This window comes from Neomonachus schauinslandi, chromosome 8, assembly GCF_002201575.2.
Source record: "Neomonachus schauinslandi chromosome 8, ASM220157v2, whole genome shotgun sequence".
Lineage (NCBI taxonomy): Eukaryota > Metazoa > Chordata > Mammalia > Carnivora > Phocidae > Neomonachus > Neomonachus schauinslandi.
Window position 1 is genome coordinate 85,741,612 of NC_058410.1, and position 19,458 is coordinate 85,761,069.

Genomic DNA, 19,458 nt, shown 5'->3' on the forward strand with positions numbered 1-19,458 from the left:
AACCCTACACCTAAAGGAGCTGGAGAAAGAACAGCAAATAAAGCCTAAACCCAGCAGGAGAAGAGAAATAATAAAGATCAGAGCAGAAATCAATGAAATCGAAACTAAAAGAACAGTAGAACAGATCAACGAAACTAGGAGCTGGTTCTTTGAAAGAATTAACAAGATTGATAAACCCCTGGCCAGACTTATCAAAAAGAGAAGAGAAATGACCCAAATCAACAAAATCATGAATGAAAGAGGAGAGATCACAACCAACACCAAAGAAATACAAACAATTATAAGAACATATTATGAGCAACTCTATGCCAGCAAATTAGATAACCTGGAAGAAATGGAGGCATTCCTAGAGATGTATCAACTACCAAAACTGAACCAGGATGAAATAGAAAACCTGAACAGACCTATAACCACTAAGGAAATTGAAGCAGTCATCAAAAATCTCCCAAAAAACAAAAGCCCAGGGCCAGATGGCTTCCCAGAGGAATTCTACCAAACATTTTAAGAAGAATTAATACCTATTCTTCTGAAACTGTTCCAAAAAATAAAAATGGAAGGAAAACTTCCAAACTCATTTTATGAGGCCAGCATTACCTTGATCCCAAAACCAGACAAAGACCCCATCAAAAAGGAGAATTACAGGCCAATATCCTTGATGAACATGGATGCAAAAATTCTCACCAAAATACTAGCCAATAGGATCCAACAGTACATTAAAAGGATTATTCACCATGACCAAGTGGGATTTATCCCTGGGCTGCAAGGTTGGTTCAACATCCGCAAATCAATCAATGTGATACAATACATTAACAAAAGAAAGAACAAGAATCATATGATCCTCTCAATAGATGCAGAAAATGCATTTGACAAAGTACAGCATCCTTTCTTGATCAAAACTCTTCAGAGTATAGGGATCGAGGGTACATACCTCAATATCATAAAAGCCATCTATGAAAAACCTGCAGCGAATATCATTCTCAATGGGGAAAAACTGAGAGCTTTCCCCCTAAGGTCAGGAACGCGGCAGGGATGTCCACTATCACCACTGCTATTCAACATAGTATTGGAAGTCCTAGCCACAGCAATCAGACAACAAAAAGAAATCAAAGGCATCCAAATTGGCAAAGAAGAAGTCAAACTCTCACTCTTTGCAGATGATATGATACTTTTTGTGGAAAACCCCAAAGACTCCACCCCAAAACTGCTAGAACTCATACAGGAATTCAGTAAAGTGGCAGGATATAAAATCAATGCACAGAAGTCAGTGGCATTCCTATACACCAACAACAAGACAGAAGAAAGAGAAATTAAGGAGTCGATCTCATTTACAATTGCACCCAAAACCATAAGATACCTAGGAATAAATCTAACCAAAGAGACAAAGGATCTGTACTCAGAAAACTATAAAATACTCATGAAAGAAATTGAGGAAGACACAAAGAAATGGAAAAACGTTCCATGCTCATGGATTGGAAGAACAAATATTGTGAAGATGTCAATGCTACCTAGAGCAATCTACACATTCAATGCAATCCCCATCAAAATACCATCCGCTTTTTTCAAAGAAATGGAACAAATCATCCTAAAATTTGTATGGAACCAGAAAAGACTCCGAATAGCCAGAGGAATGTTGAAAAAGAAAAGCAAAGCCGGCGGCATCCCAATTCCGGACTTCCAGCTCTATTACAAAGCTGTCATCATCAAGACAGCATGGTACTAGCACAAAAACAGACACATAGATCAATGGAACAGAATAGAGAGCCCAGAAATGGACCCTCAACTCTATGGTCAACTCATCTTTGACAAAGCAGGAAAGAATGTCCAATGGAACAAAGACAGTCTCTTCAACAAATGATGTTGGGAAAACTGGATAGCCACATGCAGAAGAATGAAAGTGGACCATTTCCTTACACCACACACAAAAATAGACTCCAAATGGTTGAAAGACCTCAATGTGAGACAGGAGTCCATCAAAATCCTAAAGGAGAACACAGGCAGCAACCTCTTTGACCTCAGCCGAAGCAACTTCTTCCTAGAAACATCGCCAAAGGCAAGGGAAGCAAGGGCAAAAATGAACTATTGGGACTTCATCAAGATAAAAAGCTTTTGCAAAGCAAAGGAAACAGTCAACAAAACCAAAAGACAACCGACAGAATGGGAGAAGATATTTGCAAATGACATATCAGATAAAGGGCTAGTATCCAAAATCTATAAAGAACTCATCAAACTCAACACCCAAAGAACAAAGAACCCAATCAAGAAATGGGCAGAAGACATGAACAGACATTTTTCCAAAGAAGACATCCAAATGGCCAACAGACACATGAAAAAGTGCTCAACATCGCTCGGCATCAGGGAAATCCAAATCAAAACCTCAATGAGATACCACCTCACACCAGTCAGAATGGCTAAAATTAACAAGTCAGGAAACGACAGATGTTGGCAGGGATGCAGAGAAAGGGGAACCCTCCTACACTGTTGGTGGGAATGCAAGCTGGTGCAGCCACTCTGGAAAACTGTATGGAGATTCCTCAAAAAGTTGAAAATAGAGCTACCATATGATCCAGCAATTGCACTACTGGGTATTTACCCCAAAGATACAAAAGTAGGGATCTGAAGGGGTATGTGCACCCCGATGTTTATAGCAGCAGTGACCACAATAGCCAAACTGTGGAAAGAGCCAAGATGTCCATCGACAGATGAATGGATAAAGATGTGGTATATATATACAATGGAGTATGATGCAGCCATCAAAAGGAATGAGATCTTGCCATTTGCAACGACGTGGATGGAACTGGAGGGTATTATGTTGAGCGAAATAAGTCAAACAGAGAAAGACATGTATCATATGATCTCACTATATGAGGAATTCTTAATTGTAGGAAACAAACTGAGGGTTGCTGGAGTGGGGAGTGGGGTGGGAGGGATGGGGTGACTGGGTGATAGACACTGGGGAGGGTATGTGCTCTGGTAAGTGCTGTGAATTGTGCAAGACTGTTGAATCTCAGATCTGTACCTCTGAAACAAATAATGCAATACATGTTAAGAAGAAAAAAAAGAAGAAGAAGAAGGTAGCGGGACGGGAAGAATGAAGCGGGGGAAATCGGAGGGGTAGACGAACCATGAGAGACGATGGACTCTGAAAAACAAACTGAGGGTTCTAGAGGGGAGGGGGGTGGGAGGATGGGTTAGCCTGGTGGTGGGTATTGAGGAGGGCACATTCTGCATGGAGCACTGGGTGTTATGCACAAACAATGAATCATGGAACACTTCATCTAAAACTAATGATGTAATGTATGGGGATTAACATGAGAATAAAAAAAAAAAAAAGAGGCCTATGATTTCCAGCATTAACTGCCCTTGTGAAGAACCGAAGACAACGCGTGAGGACCTGTGTTCCTGGGTTAATGTTGTGCTTTCTAGCTGTGTGACTCTGAGGAAGTTACTTAGCTGCTCACAACGTCAGTTTCTAATGTATAAAATTAGAATAATTTTATATTATTGTGGGGTGGATACTCCCACAGTCTACATTTACAGGATTTCTGTGAAGATTAAGTGAGATGCTGTAAGTAAAGCAGTGTACTGCCTGCCATGTAACTGTAACTCAACGAATATAAGGTCTTCCTAAAATCCCCATAAACACTCTTTTTTGACTTATAAGAAAATGTTGACTTTTGAAGGTCTGAAGGTCTTAAAAACCTCCTGTAATTTATTTTTATATTGATACTCATATTTATATTGATATTTATATATATTCTCAAATTTTTTTTTTAAGATTTTATTTATTTGGAGAGAGAGAATGAGAGACAGAGAACATGAGAGGGAGGAGGGTCAGAGGAGGGTCACAGGGAGAAGCAGATTCTCTGCTGAGCAGGGAGCCTGATGTGGGACTCGATCCCGGGACTCCAGGATCACGACCTGAGCCGAAGGCAGTTGCTTAACCAACTGAGCCACCCAGGCGCCCAATATTCTCAAATTTTTAATCATCTAGCAAATACTTATACCAGAATTCTTGAGTCTTTGAATTTAAATCAACAAATATTCTTGCCTGCCTACTATTATGTAAGTCATTGTACAAACCACTGGGCTAAATGCTAGGAATATAAAATAAATCGCATATATACACATATAGCCTAAGTTTGTGTGTGGGTGCGTGTGCACCTGTATGCTCATATACACTGTCCATTCATATACAGATAGATAGGACACAGAAGGTTTGAGTATAATGTGAAGGGACCGATTTTCATCTGGGTTCACACGATCTTAGCGTGCCATGAAAAAATATTACAAATACCTAACCTTACAGGTATCCATTATCATTCTCCCCATCTGTATTACAAATAAAACACAGGGTAGCATTAGAGGCAAAAATGGTAAGAAGATTTATTCCTTATGAGATGAATAATAGGTAGAGATAGCTTTTATTTAACAGAGTAACAGGTGTTAGGGCAATTGTTGGCTTTGGAATTCTATAACTCACTCTGTAAAATCCCATGACATCAAAGTTCAGCCCTGCAAGCTAGCTGTTTATTGAGCAGCACCGGTTTTCATCCTGGGACTGGTGAGGGTAGGTCCAAGTAAGAAGGATTAGGTTTCATAGCAGTGAGCCAGGGCGGCCAAACACCCATGAGGTGAAAGCCATCCCTCCAGAGAAGAGAATGGTCTACTCAAGGGTGTTGATGGCACTGCTCCTTCCCGTGTAGCTCATCTCAGAACTACCACCTTCATCCACCACCCCCCACACCCAAACTGACAGGGAGGTAAAGAAGAGGAGAGTGGAGGGATTAGTACAAGTGGCCCAAGATACATAAAAATATGTGTTCCTTTTTCTATCTTAAAGATGTTCTGCCTTTTAAAAAATTGAATTTTAGCCCAGGCTAAGCAATTAATTCAATTTCTGATAAAGACTTCCTTTCTCCTTTTTCCTAAAAATTAACATGTAATTTCTTACATAGCAACAGAGTACCTTAAGCAAGACACCGATGTCTCCCAAGAGAGGAAGTGCAATCTGCATTGAAGGAGAAAAAACCTGAATACATGTACTTATGCACATACATGCACATAATACAATACAAACATACGATATATTGTACATGTTTTTCCTCCAAGCGTCATGCCAATTGAGATTTGTCATGGGGCTTCTAAGAGCCTCACTGTCAGAATGGCTGGCTTTATATTTCAGATCACAAAATAGGCATATGACACTGACAGGATTCATAACTTTGAGAAGTATTCACTATTCCTCTGCGATGAACATGTAAAGACACCCATATTGTGGTTTGGAGTCTGCATCTCTATTTTATATTTTCATGACATGGCAACTTTTATGCCAACCTTCGTATATTCTTGGCTTTAAATAATACATAAAGGTAAATCATTTATTAAAAGGAAGTCACCACTCTGCCAAACAAATTATCAGGCTGTTGAGAAATAAGAAAAGTCTAGAACGAGTTTGTCTGAAAGTTCTTTCTCACTGGAGTTCAAAAGAGCCAACAGGTGGCTTCCGTGATTTGCAAGAGAGACACTGAAGGAACTCAGGCAGCATTTGGGCCTCGTGTCTTAAATTGTCCTTTCGGAGAGACGCTGCAAACCCAAGTAACACTTTATAAGAATCCTAGATGATACACACACATGATTCACTCGGCAGTGGAGTTAAAGTAAGGCCAAAATATGCCTCTGCACGTAGCTTATAAAAGGCACATAAGGCCCAACCAGTGTGGGAGGGAGAAGGATTTGTGAGACTTAGAACCGAGAGGCCAGATTTGGATTTTATCATACAAAACTCTTAATACAATGTCATGTACCATATGGCCGCTCAAATTGTAACTGCCGATTCTGAGGCTATTTAAAGGGATTTCTCTGTCGCTCAAAGCCAGGTTCATCCTGAAATAAAACTTTGGAACACACATTTAGCGCCTAAACCCATTTTTTAAGCGCCTACTCAAGCCGGTTTTTATACTTTAATCATCTCAGCGTCTTAAAGCCACAGAATCAATGGCTATGTACCATATTGTAGGTAGCTTACCTGCAAACTTTCATTTAGAAAAATAAAATTCGTTTAGTCGGTAGCATTAGAAAGAACAAAAGTCGTGGCTATATATTTTAACTCAATTTTCCATGGGGTTGAGACATTATGTGCCAAGGCTCAGCCTGGGGCAAAATTGCATAGCTGAATTAGACCCTTAGGAAATAAGTATTCATCACACACACACACAAAATGCCAATGCAGCTTGAATTTTTTTCCCCTCGACAATCACCAAGCAGTCACTGAGCATTCTAATTAGTTTGGACAGTAAAGGTTGCTTGGTAGGCTGTTCAGCTGCTGGGTGCATTAAAGATACCTACGTCAGGTGGGCATAGTCTGTTGACTTACCGGGTCACCTGGGGGGCCTGGCAGACCTGGCTTTCCATCCCTCCCTGGAGCTCCCTGAAAACAGAATCATCGTGTTCAAAGCTTTGCATGGTAGCACAGGAGTAAATTCAAATAGGCTGGTGGGGAAGAGGAGGTAAAGATGGTCCTTACATCATTCCCTGGGGTCCCTGGAGTCCCTGGCAATCCAGGGAGACCTCGAGGACCCTGGAAAGCGGGGGGAATAGGTACTTATGAGGACAGTTTTTCAGTAATTTCCTCCAAGTAAGCAAGCTGGATTTGTTGTGCCAAATAACTTGGTTACGTAGCTTACCTGAATACCTGGCTCTCCAGCGGGTCCTTGGGAGCCCTGAGCAGAATGAGATCCAATTATCAGAATTCTTCCAGGAATGTCCATAAATTATCCACGGGGGATAAAGAGCTACGTATTGTAATTTACTTAGTGGAACAACAGGGCTTGCCACCTTGCACCCCCTGAAAACTCCCTGTGAAGTCGGCTAAGACTTCTGGATGGCAGGTAAATACGTAAGCAGATGCCTTTTGCGGGAGCCGTCGGAAGGATTTTGCTCAGATGCCCTAGGCGATCTCTCTTGGTACCATCATCTGTCCCTGTACCTTCACGACCACATGGTGCACCCACATTCTATCTGTTCAGAAACTGGCTGCTGATAGGCTGACTGGCTCAGGACCCGCTTCCTTTTCTGCTTTCTACTTCAAGTCATTTCTCCCTTTGAAGAAATCGCCAGAACCAGTGTTCAGGGACAGGAGTAGGCAGTAAAGCATCCATCGCCATACTTTTCTACATTAGTAAATTGGAATTTGGGGGAAGCCACATGAGGCTGGACAGTGATCAGTGAACCTAATGACGAAAGCTCCCTCCCTACTACATAAGCACAGATCATGGAAGGAGGAGTTGACAATCTAGGTAAGTAAATAGCGGGGTTCTCAGCAGCTGACTTCAGTAGCTGCTCACCCACATTTCCTTTCTTGTTTTTTAAAATAAATATTCATATCACTGTTACTGTCAAAGCTACTTTTTGTACCCTTTCTATTTATACTGTGTCCTTAGTTATTAATATATTTTTTTAATTTTTTGCTTCAGCCTCCTTCAGTCCTTTAATAATTTCCCGATCTGTGTTGTTACTGTGCTTAATCTCCCATCGCCAGTGGTCTTTTATATTCTTGCCCCGGAGAATCAATCACACACAGCGTAACTATTCACTATGCCTTCTTTTAGCTCTCATGATAATTTCATTACAAGGCCAATTTCCCAAATTAATGCCATTAGAATTAGGGTTTATTTCCACTTTTCTTGTTCCAGAATCTTTTAGGTTTTTTTCATAGTAAATAAAGAGTTCTCATTACTATTTAGTCAACAAGTATGCGTAGAGGTCATTATCATCAGGCACTGTCCTTGTAGCTAAAACACATTAAAAAACTGCCCATTCTCTGTCTTCCCTATTATAAACGACTTCTATTCTTTCTTCCTGAATATATTAAGGGATTTTTGACATCATCTCATTTATACATGCTCCATTCACTTTAAATATTAACTTATAATTTTATTCTCACTAAAAACAAACAGTAATATATAAATCCTAATCTTAGGCACTTGTATCATCTTACAAACATTCATTTGTACTTTTTAATATGTAGAATGGAGGAACAAAGGGTTAAATAACTGCTTCTAACCCGAAATCAGTGTACACAAGACCAGCATCTGCACGTCAGTAAACAGCACCATCCCTGTGCTCAGCTATGTAACCTCAATGCTCATCAATTCTCTCCCTCTGACTAGTGTTTATTTATATTTCCTCCTCTGACCATTTCATTCCTTTCTCCTGATTCAAGTTTGTCACCGGATTTTATTTGATTATTGGAATTGACCAGGTTCAAAAGCTTGATGGCATTTCACTTACTGTTCGGCCAGGAACTCCCACCCCCGGTGGGCCTCTGTCACCTGGGGAACCGTGGATGCCTGGCAGTCCTCGCTCGCCCTGTGCAACCAGAGGCTTCCGTTAGTGCGAGGCTCACGAAATTCCAGGCTGTATTTTCTTATTAATTCTTTAGAAATTATCTATGATATTTTCATACCTTTGGCCCACGAGGACCAGGTGCTCCAGGATTTCCATCTAATCCCTAAAAGAAAAAAATCGAGGTAAATACATTTCTTTTTCTAAAAAGGTTAAAAGCATCTTAGAAATTATAGCTCAAAAATGGTTCATGGTGCTTCATCCTTCTTGAATAAACCCTTTTCTGTAAAAAAAAATAAGAAACAGGGAATACATATTTTGCTAGGTTATAGATTTTGTATAGTTACTTTAAAATACAAGGTGTTTTCATTTTTAGGGGAGGTGGGTGGGGGATGGATGAAATAGGTGAAGGGGATTAAGAGTACACTTATCTTGATGAGCACTGAGTGATATATGGAATTGTTGAATCACTATATTATACACTTGAAATTAATATAACACTATGTACTGGAATTAAAATTAAAAACTTAATAAAAAAGATGTTTTGTCTTTAAAATGAGGCATCTGATACTGAGAACTTTTTATTATCAACAATTAATATAAAAAGTCAAAGAGGATGAGAAAAATAAAAGTATGTGAAATAGGCATACTGGTTATTTAGATTTTCCAGCTATTCAATTTTTCTATGTCCTGGAAATTGCCCGGCCACAAGGACATTTTCTGCAAATGACCATGAATGGCCATCCCTGCAGAGCCCCTGGAAAGAAAATTTCAGGCAGTTCTTCTGTTTTAACATAGCGTCCTAGGAAGGCTTACGATTTAAACTAGTGTATCTTACTAGCTCCTTGGATCCCTAAAGAATTCATGCAGAAGATTCAGGGGGGGCCTATGAATCTTTCAAAACTGTATGTAAAATAGGTATGTGCATTTTATTTTCAGAAAAGAGCCCTTCACCTGCATCAAATTTCCAAAGAGGTTAGAGCTCTGACCTAAAGAACGAGATGAATATTTCTTTTTCTGCAGATCTCAATTGATTCCTATACTTGTGATCTGAAACTGGGAACACACAAGTGGTAATTAATGAACTTTCAAGGGAGATATTAGGAAAAGGGCTGGTACTTACCGGTTCCCCTGGCAGGCTTTTCCCTGGAGGACCAGCCTCACCTTTTGGACCAGGAAGCCCAGGAGGGCCTACAGTCCCACCTGGAGATCCCTGAGGAAGACAAGGAAAGATTCTTATATCATTGCTCAGGTTTGTGGTGGGAGTTGTGGAGGCAGTTTCCATTGCTTTGAGTTGTCATCATAACCAAACTTCATTTTCTCGTTCATTCACTTGTTCAACAATATGTACCGAGGGCCTGATTTATGCCAGGCACTGTTCCAGTTATCTTAAATGCATTTACATTTTGTGGTGAGTTATGTGACAATAAGTTTAGCAGTATCACGCCATATGCATGTACATGGATATGTGCATAAAAGGGCATCTATTCAGAAGTTCTTTCAATGATCTTTATGTTTTCTTTAAGTTATTTCTAAGTGAAGGTTCAACATTAATATACTATTTCCATGTAGACAACAGGAAAAAGGTCCTAAAAGATGGAGACTTCCTAGAGCTACTCCAGAGTCGGCCGCTGAGCTTGAAACAGAGTTTCTGAGTCCTGAGGTCTTCATCTTTAAGTCAGTTCATTTTGTTACATTGTGTTTCTGTGTCAGAATGAGGGCTGTCCCAATGCAGAACTCCAGGGGACACAATTCATGCCATCGTTTCTGTGGCTGTCTATCCCCTGCACAGTCCTGGCAGCTTTGTCCTATCCCTTCACTCCCCCAAAGCCCTTATGATCCTCTGTCTCTTCCTCCTACTGAATTACTTAATTTACAAAATGGATAAAATGGAAGCTCTACCTTTTCTCCTTTAATGCCTTGTTTTCCCGGGATACCATGTTCTCCTGGCAACCCCTAGAAAATTCAGAATTAATGGGAAAGAACAATTAGAGTATCTCTTATTATAAGAACATTTCTACCTGTGAGTCTTTGTCAGGCGAACAGAATTGTAACACACAAAGCATGAAGGGATGGGCTGATTTTGGCCTGTTAGAGAGGAAAACGCATTAGTGAAAATATGTGGCTTGTTGTTTCAAGTGAAGTGACCTGGATGTAATGGAAAAGAAACCAAATAAGGGAGAATTGAACCAAATGCCCCATCCATGTTATTGGATGGAAAGTGGAAGGATGGTGGTTGGTAGCATCATATCATGATATAGAAGGATGATGGGCTAAATAGGAAAACATACTTTTACTGTGTTTGGCAACAGTGGCTCTTTCCCTTTTGATTTTATTCTCTTTCTCAGCTCCAGCCACTATCACTTAATCTCACTTCTTGGGTAACTTATGTCTCCACCTGTGCCACCAGAATTTTCTCTCTTTCCATAAGATCTCTCCACTAGGTACACTCACCTGGCTCATTAGATGGCTTTGGGGGGGAGCAACAAAAAGCTCTGCTCACAAACTGAGTGTTCAAAGTACGAAGCAGAACAAATGCTCTGAAAAAGAGACCTGTGGAGGCTCAGTCAGGAAGCCTGGAGGATACAGCAGGAGGTCATGGGGCTATTCTCAAGATGATGAGAAAAGGAGAGATTCTAATAGTTGCATAGAAAGTGCTGGAATTGTGGCCAGATAGGGATCAGTTTCCAAGAAGTTATGGCCAGACATTTCTCTTATTTTGCTCAAGTGAGGATGATGGTGAGTCTTAACTCCCAAATTGTGGAAGGCCAGGCTAGGGCAGTTGTTGAAGGAACAAAAGACTTAGCTGGGGGAATGGACAGAAAAGTGCATTTAAAGGACATGAGAGAGAGAGCGAAAGAGACAGACCGAGACAGAAAGAATAATGGGACCACTAGAATTAGGTTATGCAACCTGAGGACTCTTCTCCAATGGCATTAGAGAAATACTTTCAGCCAAAAGACTTGCTTTTTTTTTTTAGAGACTCTTGCAAGAAAACAACAATAGAAACTTAAGAAGTGTCTTTTTTGGATGGAGAATTAAACCAAAGCCATGCATAATGAAAATGCTTGCTTCCTATCTTAGTTTTCCTTATTTCTTTTGATGTTTCCAGTCTCTCTTCCTGGCGGAACACCACTGACAAGCACGTCCGAAGTGATAACTTAGTTAACTTGACTTCCAAAGACTGATTTATTAGGCTAATGATATTCAAAAGGACCTAATATGAATATAGGAAGTTACTAGCCTTCCTAATAACCCCTGACATCAGGTGTGATCAGTTTTGGTAGTAGAGATGACCTATGTCTTTGGAAAATGTAGTATAACTCAGTCACATGAAAAGATGTGGACATTCTTTAAGACATTAATTTAATTTCCACGTATCGAAGACACTTGTACTTGCTATACATACAATATCTCCTGGTGGTCCTCTAGGCCCCATAGAGCCTGCAGGTCCTTGTTGACCCTAAAAGAGAAGGTGAAATGTCCTTCAACTCTATTAAAAAATAGATTGTAGCTGAATATATGTAAAACATGGTATGATTTTTACAGAGAAAGACAGGCTTTCTATCATCCTACCTTCTCTGAATAATTCTGAAATGTGCTTTGGGCTTACAAAGATAGTTTGGAGATGTTCTCATTTAAATGGGTCTTTTCCCACCAGCAAGGGAGGCCAGGATAACCTGCCTTACCCACGGGTGGGAGCGCATCACATTAGTCTTTCCCACACCTCCCCATGGCTGGTCTTTCTTGGGACACTACTGTGGAATTCCACATGGGGAACTCAAGCAACTGCATAAATTTGGCTAAGAGATTGAATCTTGAATCCCATTCACTTTAAGTATATAGCTCAGGGTCATAGGTTTTGCTCACATTGTTTACTCTAAACCTTTTAGGGATGTTATTGTGAATATACTCTGAAGAAGAGTTTAAAAACCCGACTGTGAACCAAAAGGCACAATTACTATGAGTGTAATAAATGCAGCCAATGGGGGGAAATCACCATGGAAACATGATAAAGTCTCTGAGAACTTTTGTGAAGAAAACGAGTGGCACATCAGGGCCGTTTGTTTTACACGGAAATGGCTATATCCCCAAAATTATTTCTTCTTTTATCCCAGTTATTTCTTATATACCTTTAGTCCTGGGCTTCCTATTAAACCGGGGGGACCAGGATCTCCAGGTTCACCCTGAACACATGGGTGGGAAGGTAAGTGAAATGGTTACTTTAATCTTCACAATCTCATTGGATTGGAGATGCAGTAAGAAGGTCAGGAGATTACCTTTATTCCCTGTGATCCCATTCGCCCAGGTTCTCCCTGTAAAAAAAAAATTACCATTTATGTAATGCTTAAACTCAGATGGGATGAGCATCTCTAATACTTGAATTCATCTGCATTTCTACTAATTAACATAATATAGGGGGAATTACGGATGACATGATGAAGTCAAGGAGAGGTCATTCTACAACATGATTTAAAATACTTATTGCTAATATGTAAACAATAACTCATTTTCTTTCTTCATTTATTTATTTATTTAATTTAAATTAAATTCAAGTTAGTTAACGTATAGTGTAGTGTTGGTTTCAGGGTTTCTTTCTTCTTTATAACAGTTTTTTTCCCCCCAGTGTCACTTTGACTCTATAATCATCATAGTTCATTAGCAATCACTGCAGTCTCCACTTAGCTGACATTTTCGTGACTTGCCACCAACTAATCTTATATCTCAGAGGATTAAAACCTCAGATGAAGGGGGGAAAAGAAAATGAAGGGGGAAAAGAAAGAGTAAAATCTAAGTTAATGTTCTGGTGATTCTACCATTGGGTATATGTACTTAATGAACAACAACAACAAAAAAATTAAGGTTACCCAAAAGAGGACAATATTGGCTATTATGAGTTTGCTTTTCTTATTTCCATGACTTATTATTGATCCTTTTGATAAAATCATCCTGTTTGATAAATTTAACCTGCATCATTAACAGAATTTTTGAAAAAACTGTATCTTGCATTTTAATTTTGTATTTTAGATATCTTAAGTGTACATCTTTCAAAACATTCATGTCCAATCACAAATAGTAATGATTAAAGAAAATATATAATACCCAAGCCGAATGGTAAAGTGTCATCACGTGGGACGAAACTTAACAAGGTTTATAATTTCTCATTTATCAAAATAAAAGAGTCAAAATTCACAGAGGAAAAAGTAAAATGCTCAGAGAGCTTATTTTATCAAATCTATTAGACTCCAAAGTAAACATTTGAGAAATCAGAGAGAGAGAAATCAATGAAGTAGAAAACCCAAGATAGTGATAAAACATCTACTTACTCTATCTCCCTTTTCACCTTTAGTAAGAGGTTCTCCCTAGGAAAATGGGTAGAAAACAGAATCAATTATGAACACTTTGAGAAACCCTCCAAAACTGGATATGGATAAATCCTGCAGGCCAAACTCAGACCTCTGTCACAAAGCAGCCGCTAAAATGACTCAGAATGTCACACAGTCTGCTTGCGCAGTTTAAAGGAAGCATATGAGAATTAATTTAAAAACTCTTTCATATTCCCTAGTGAACAATAAGTTAATCATGCTAATACTATTTCGAGAATCCTGAGTGGAACAAATTGGAATGCTGCCAAGGCCAAAGCTTCCTCTTGCATGGTTCACAGAGATGATCTCTCTCTCTCTCTCTCTCTCTCTCTCACACACACACACACACACACACACACACACACACACACTTTCTCTTATTAGCTTTTCCTCTTGAAGTTACATGGACATGATTTCATTTACTCTTCACAACAATGCTGTGAGGAAGATACGGTCTCATTTCAAGCATGAGGAAAGAGATTCAGAAAGGTTCTGAGTAACTCTGAGTTATTTCCCCTAAAATAGCACTCACTCACTTTATGTCTCCTTGTTTATCTTGCCTATAAACTCTGTGAATGTAAGGATATAATTGGTCTTGACTATCACAGCATTTCTGGTGTACTCTGTTGGTACCCAGTAAAAGTTTATTAGATTAGAGAATTTCAAGTTATGCAGATATAACAATAATAGCTGATATTCATTAAATCCTTATATCAAACACTGATCTAATCACTGTTCTAGTTAATTCTTATGTGTCACTGGGGTAGGTATGATTAGTATACCCATTTCTGGATGAGGAAACTGAGGCCCAGAGAAGTTAAGTGATTTCCCCAAGGTCATATAGCCAGTGAGAGGTCATTCAGGATTTAAACCTAGACAGCCTGACTTCAATCCTGGGCTTTGGTTGCTCAGTCTGATTTGATTTGTAATTTGATTTACTTATGATTTGAATTGAGTGAACTGACAATAAGGTGGAAACCATTCATTTAAAAAAATTTTTCTTTTGCACAGGAAAGTCAAGAGAAAGTGTGAGAACAATATGGTAGATAATACTCCTCTTGAAGGTCTCCTTAGGGACTGTGAGTCCCTTAAACAAATCACTAAGGGGAGATAAGTGGTTAGTAAGTGAACCCCTGTGGTTTTCACCTCGTGTCCTGTATGCTAGGGATTTTCAGGGCTCAACTCTTCTCTCCCATATTTCCCTGCTCCCTTGCTGTTCCCTGGGGCCATGTGGCTAGTTTTGGCGATGACACGTGAGCAGAAGTGACATGTGTACCTTGCAGGCTGAGGCAAGGAGAAGCCCATTCCTGATTCTCCAGTCCCACTTTCTCTGCATGGTGACTGAGAAGGTTGTGTATTCCAGATGGCTTAGTTACCTGGTGGTAATCAGCCTGGTATCTGAGTGCAGTGGGTATCAGCACCCACTCCTCCGGACCCAACATGCTGGGCATGCAGCACGAGCAAGAAAAAAACCTTTCTTGCATTAAGCCACAGAAATTTCAGGGTTAATTTGTTACCTAGCACAACCTAGCCTGCTCTATTATGCCCCATATCTAGCCAATGTGATTAAATTTCTTATTGTTGGTTAACTGCTATAAGTTAGATCAGGGCTTTATTTATATTCTCGTCTTTCAGCCTTAATTAAAAAATTCCTAGTTGATTTTTAAGAGAAGAGATGATGTTATTTAGATATGAGCAATGGGCCACAATGCTTATATAACTGCTTATTTTTGCTTATGTTGCATTGCTTATATCATGCTTATTTAGAGCCACTGTGAAGCCATATGGATTAAAGTAACAGGTTAAAAAAAATAAACAACCAAACCAAACCAGGAGCCTGGTTGTCTCAAGACTTGATAGTTCGTCCTCACTCCAACGACTACTATCTGGTCACCTCTCTTTCTCTGTCTGTAAACTCATCTATAACGATAAGCTCTAACATGTGACACATGTAGTCATATTCTAAATGTCCAGCAGTGAAGGTGGCGGGAAACTGCCATTCAGCATAAATGGTTCAGAATTCAAATTTGGATGAAAACCATTCCTCTTTTTGGGCCTTCTGGTTATTCTCCCAAGTCGTGTCCAGATTCTGTTCTGAATAGAAAGGTTGAGACCACAAAGAGCTAAACTACTCTGTATAGTAATGTAAAAATGCTTTTCTTTTATGTGGTGGGCAGAGAGGAAGGCAGACAAAGATGCACAGTAGGTCCCCCGTATCTGTGACTTCACTTTCCATGATTTGTTACCGATAGTCAGCTGCAGTCTGGAAGCAGATGATCCTCCTTCCAACGAATCATCAGGGCGGTTGTTGCCTAACGCTATGTCACAGTTCCTGTGTCCTTCACCTCACGTCATCCCATCATGGAGGCATTTTATCATCTCGCATCATCCCAAGAAGAAGGGTGAGTACAGTTCAAGATATTCCGAGAGAGGCCATATTCATATAATGTTTATTACAGTATATTATTATAATTTTATTATTACTGTTGATAATCTCTTACTGTGCCTAGTTTATAAAATAAACTTCCTCGGGGCACCTGGGTGGCTCAGTTGGTGAAGCGACTGCCTTCGGCTCAGGTCATGATCCTGGAGTCCCAGGATCGAGTCCCGCATTGGGCTCCCTGCTCAGAAGGGAGTCTGCTTCTCCCTCTGACCCTCCCCTGTCTCATGCTCTCTCTCATTTTCCGTCTCTCAAATAAATAAATAAAATCTTAAATAAAATAAACTTCCTCATAGGTCTGTATGCATATGAAAAAACATAGTATATACTCTTGACCCTCGAACAACACAGGTTTGAACTGCGTGGGTTCACTTATATATGGATTTTTTACAGTGCAGTAAAATGTATTTTCTCTTCCTTATGATTTTATTAATAGCATTTCTTTTTTCTAGCTTACTTTATTGTAAGAATACAGTATATAATACATATAACGTACAAAATATGTGGCAATCAACTGTTTGTTATTGGTAAGGCTTCTGGGCAACAGTAGACTATCAATAATTAGGTATTGAGGAGTCAAAAGGTATATGTAGATTTTCGACTACACTGGGGGGCTGATGCCCTAACTCCCACGTTGTTCAGGGTCATCTGTATAGGATTTGGTACTATTGGCGGTTTCAGGCATCCACTGGAGGTCTTTGAATCTATCCCCCTTGCACAACATGGGACTACTGTATAAGGGACGTGGAATCATTAAGGGATTAAGAGGGAACTGGCAAGCAGAAAAGGCAAAAGGAAGAGAAGCCTGTTTCTCCCGGGTAAGGCAGATGGGGCTAAAGATAATCTCAGGGAGGTAGGTGAGCTGCCCCCAAACACCTGCAGTGGGAGAGAAAACCAGAGCGGATTTCCTAGGAGCTATGAAATCCTCCAAGTCCTGCTACTCAGAGCATGATCCATGAACCAACAGCATGAGCATCACCTGGGAACTAGTAAGAAGTGTGGCCTCTCAGGCCCCACCCCAGCCCTCCTGAATGAGACCCTGCGTTTCAAAAGAGCCCCAGGTAATTCAAGTGCACATTCCACCTTTGGGAAACACTGCTCTTAAACCACTGGAAGTTCCTCTTTTCTGCTCTTCCTGTGTTTCAGGTAGTAGAATTTATAAAAATGCTCAGTCTGGGTCTGCCATGTGTCACGAGTAATTTAAGAGGTGAGAGTCAATGTTCAAGCTTGGCGAGGAGACAGTGCAGACCTACAGAAGCAGTTAGAAGATGGTCAGAGCTGCCAACAAGTGTGAAGTGTCAGGAGTAATTAGGCAGGTAGAAGGGGCAGCATCCCCACCAGGCTGGATTTGTGGAACGGGAGTTTCTCAGACATTCTTGGAAATACGAAGTTGGGAAGCCCTATTAAAGACTGTCACGTCCTGGACAGTCACTAGACAGCTTGGACAACTAGAAGCTTGGACTAGACACTAAAGGTGAGAGAGCATGACCCCTGGAGGCAGGACAGCTTGGGGGACTCTGGTAAATGCCCTCACCCTACCGCTGCCTGCAAAATTACCCTTATTGCCAAACAAGCCTAATTTTTATAGCCAAAGCACAGGGAAATTTTGGCTTTGTAATATTAAATGCTTTTCCTACTGTTTCCGTTTGGCACGCGGGCATTTTCGTGACCTCTGCATTCACTATCTCTGCTAAACCAATGTCCTTTGTTCCCCCTGGCAAGGAAAAAGGGAAATGTGATTTTTGTTAAAAAAAAGAAGAAGATAGTAGGAAGGGAAAAATGAAGGGGAGGACATTGGAGGGGGAGACAAACCATGAGAGACTGTGGACTCTGAGAAACAAACTGAGGGTTCTAGAGGGGAGGGGGTGGGGGGATGGGTTAGCCTGGTGATGGGCATTAAAGAGGGCACGTGCTGAATGAAGCACTGGGTGTTATACGCAAACAATGAATCATGGAACACTACATCAAAAACTACTGATGTAATGTATGGTGATTAACATAACATAATAAAAGAAAAAAGGTATTACACTTTTGAATAAAGATAAAACATTTAAGTCTGATTCTGGCTGATTCTTATGAGCTGCTGTAGGTTGTTTTTGTTTTTTAGCAGGATTTAAAAAAAAAGCTATTTTTAACTAGGATTCATGTAATCTCTTTAGGCAGTCTGATTTGAGTATAAATGATAATTTAGGTTTTCTCCTCCTACAGCAAAAACTAAGTCTTGAAAGAAAGGGGACTCAGTAATACTGAAAAGTGGCTTGAGAAGCTACTTTGATCTTATAAAAACCAAGGAAGGAAAGTAACTTCAGAAAGTATCCTAAGAGCAGATATATACACGTTTCTAATTTTTTGGATATATTAGCCCCAGTCTTCAGTATATTGACTTTATTATTTATTATAGCTATCATGTTTAGTTATAGAAGGGCAGCTTAGTAATTTTTAAACCCTGCGTTCTAGAATCAGCCTACCTAAATGTGATTCATAGCTCTAACATTTACTGGCTCTGTGACCTAGGGCAAGTTAGTTAACCTCTCTGGGCCTCAGTTGCCTCATATGAAGAAGAGGGGTGATAATAGCCTACCTATCTTATTTTTTAAAAATTGATTGAGTGACTTCATGCCTTGCTAGAGCACTTGCTCAAATATCTGATCTGTTTTTGCTTGCCAAGGCAGGGGCAAACAAGGCTCACAGAATTAGGGCTGATTAGGAAAAATATTTTAAATTCTGTTTTTTAAAAAATATTCTTCCTTTGTCCTAAAAGCTTTCATACTTACCGATTCTCCTTTTTGACCTTTAGGGCCAATGGACCCTGGGAATCCTGGTTGTCCAGTTTCACCCTTTTGAGAAAAAGCAGAAGAGAGATTTTGCATGAGGTCAGGTGAGTACTGTTGTGACTGCGGTTCAGAGCAATTGCTTGTGCTCCCACCAACCACGGAATTTATCTGCTATCATCCAAGAGACAACGTGAAACTGGTTAGACTGTCTGCATAATAATGTATTTGTCAGCACTTCATGATGCCTTCAGCTCTTTCAGAAATCCATAATATTCGTTATGATATTTAAAATTAATGAGAGACAAAAATTATTTTTCAAGGCAAGATGTCCAGAGAAGAAAGAAATTATAATTTTGTCTTGTTTCACCAAAAAAATTTTGTGTGTGTGTATGTGTGATCTTAAAGACATGAGATTGTTGAACTGCCACAATAATCTGGACTCATTTTATTTCAGACATTTCTTTCTTTTTTTAGGTGGGGGCAGGTGAAGGAGTGGGGGAGCCATAGGAAGAAAAGTGAGTCTCTCAGCTGTTCC

At 39.9% G+C, this 19,458-nt stretch overlaps 1 protein-coding gene across 1 annotated transcript in view; it reads right to left on the bottom strand.

The window, feature by feature from the left end:
- COL19A1 (collagen type XIX alpha 1 chain) overlaps nucleotides 1–19,458 on the bottom strand; it is a 313,602-nt gene that overhangs the window by 56,779 nt on the left and 237,365 nt on the right. Inside the window, exons 18-30 of the mRNA XM_021692008.1 lie at nucleotides 18,924–18,986; nucleotides 13,671–13,706; nucleotides 12,624–12,659; nucleotides 12,477–12,530; nucleotides 11,753–11,806; nucleotides 10,246–10,299; nucleotides 9,467–9,556; nucleotides 8,465–8,509; nucleotides 8,290–8,367; nucleotides 6,684–6,719; nucleotides 6,524–6,577; nucleotides 6,374–6,427; nucleotides 4,967–5,008 (exon numbers count right to left, since the gene is read on the bottom strand). Of these exons, the coding sequence (XP_021547683.1) occupies nucleotides 4,967–5,008; nucleotides 6,374–6,427; nucleotides 6,524–6,577; nucleotides 6,684–6,719; nucleotides 8,290–8,367; nucleotides 8,465–8,509; nucleotides 9,467–9,556; nucleotides 10,246–10,299; nucleotides 11,753–11,806; nucleotides 12,477–12,530; nucleotides 12,624–12,659; nucleotides 13,671–13,706; nucleotides 18,924–18,986 (696 nt within the window). The remainder of the gene's footprint in view (nucleotides 1–4,966; nucleotides 5,009–6,373; nucleotides 6,428–6,523; nucleotides 6,578–6,683; nucleotides 6,720–8,289; nucleotides 8,368–8,464; nucleotides 8,510–9,466; nucleotides 9,557–10,245; nucleotides 10,300–11,752; nucleotides 11,807–12,476; nucleotides 12,531–12,623; nucleotides 12,660–13,670; nucleotides 13,707–18,923; nucleotides 18,987–19,458) is intronic.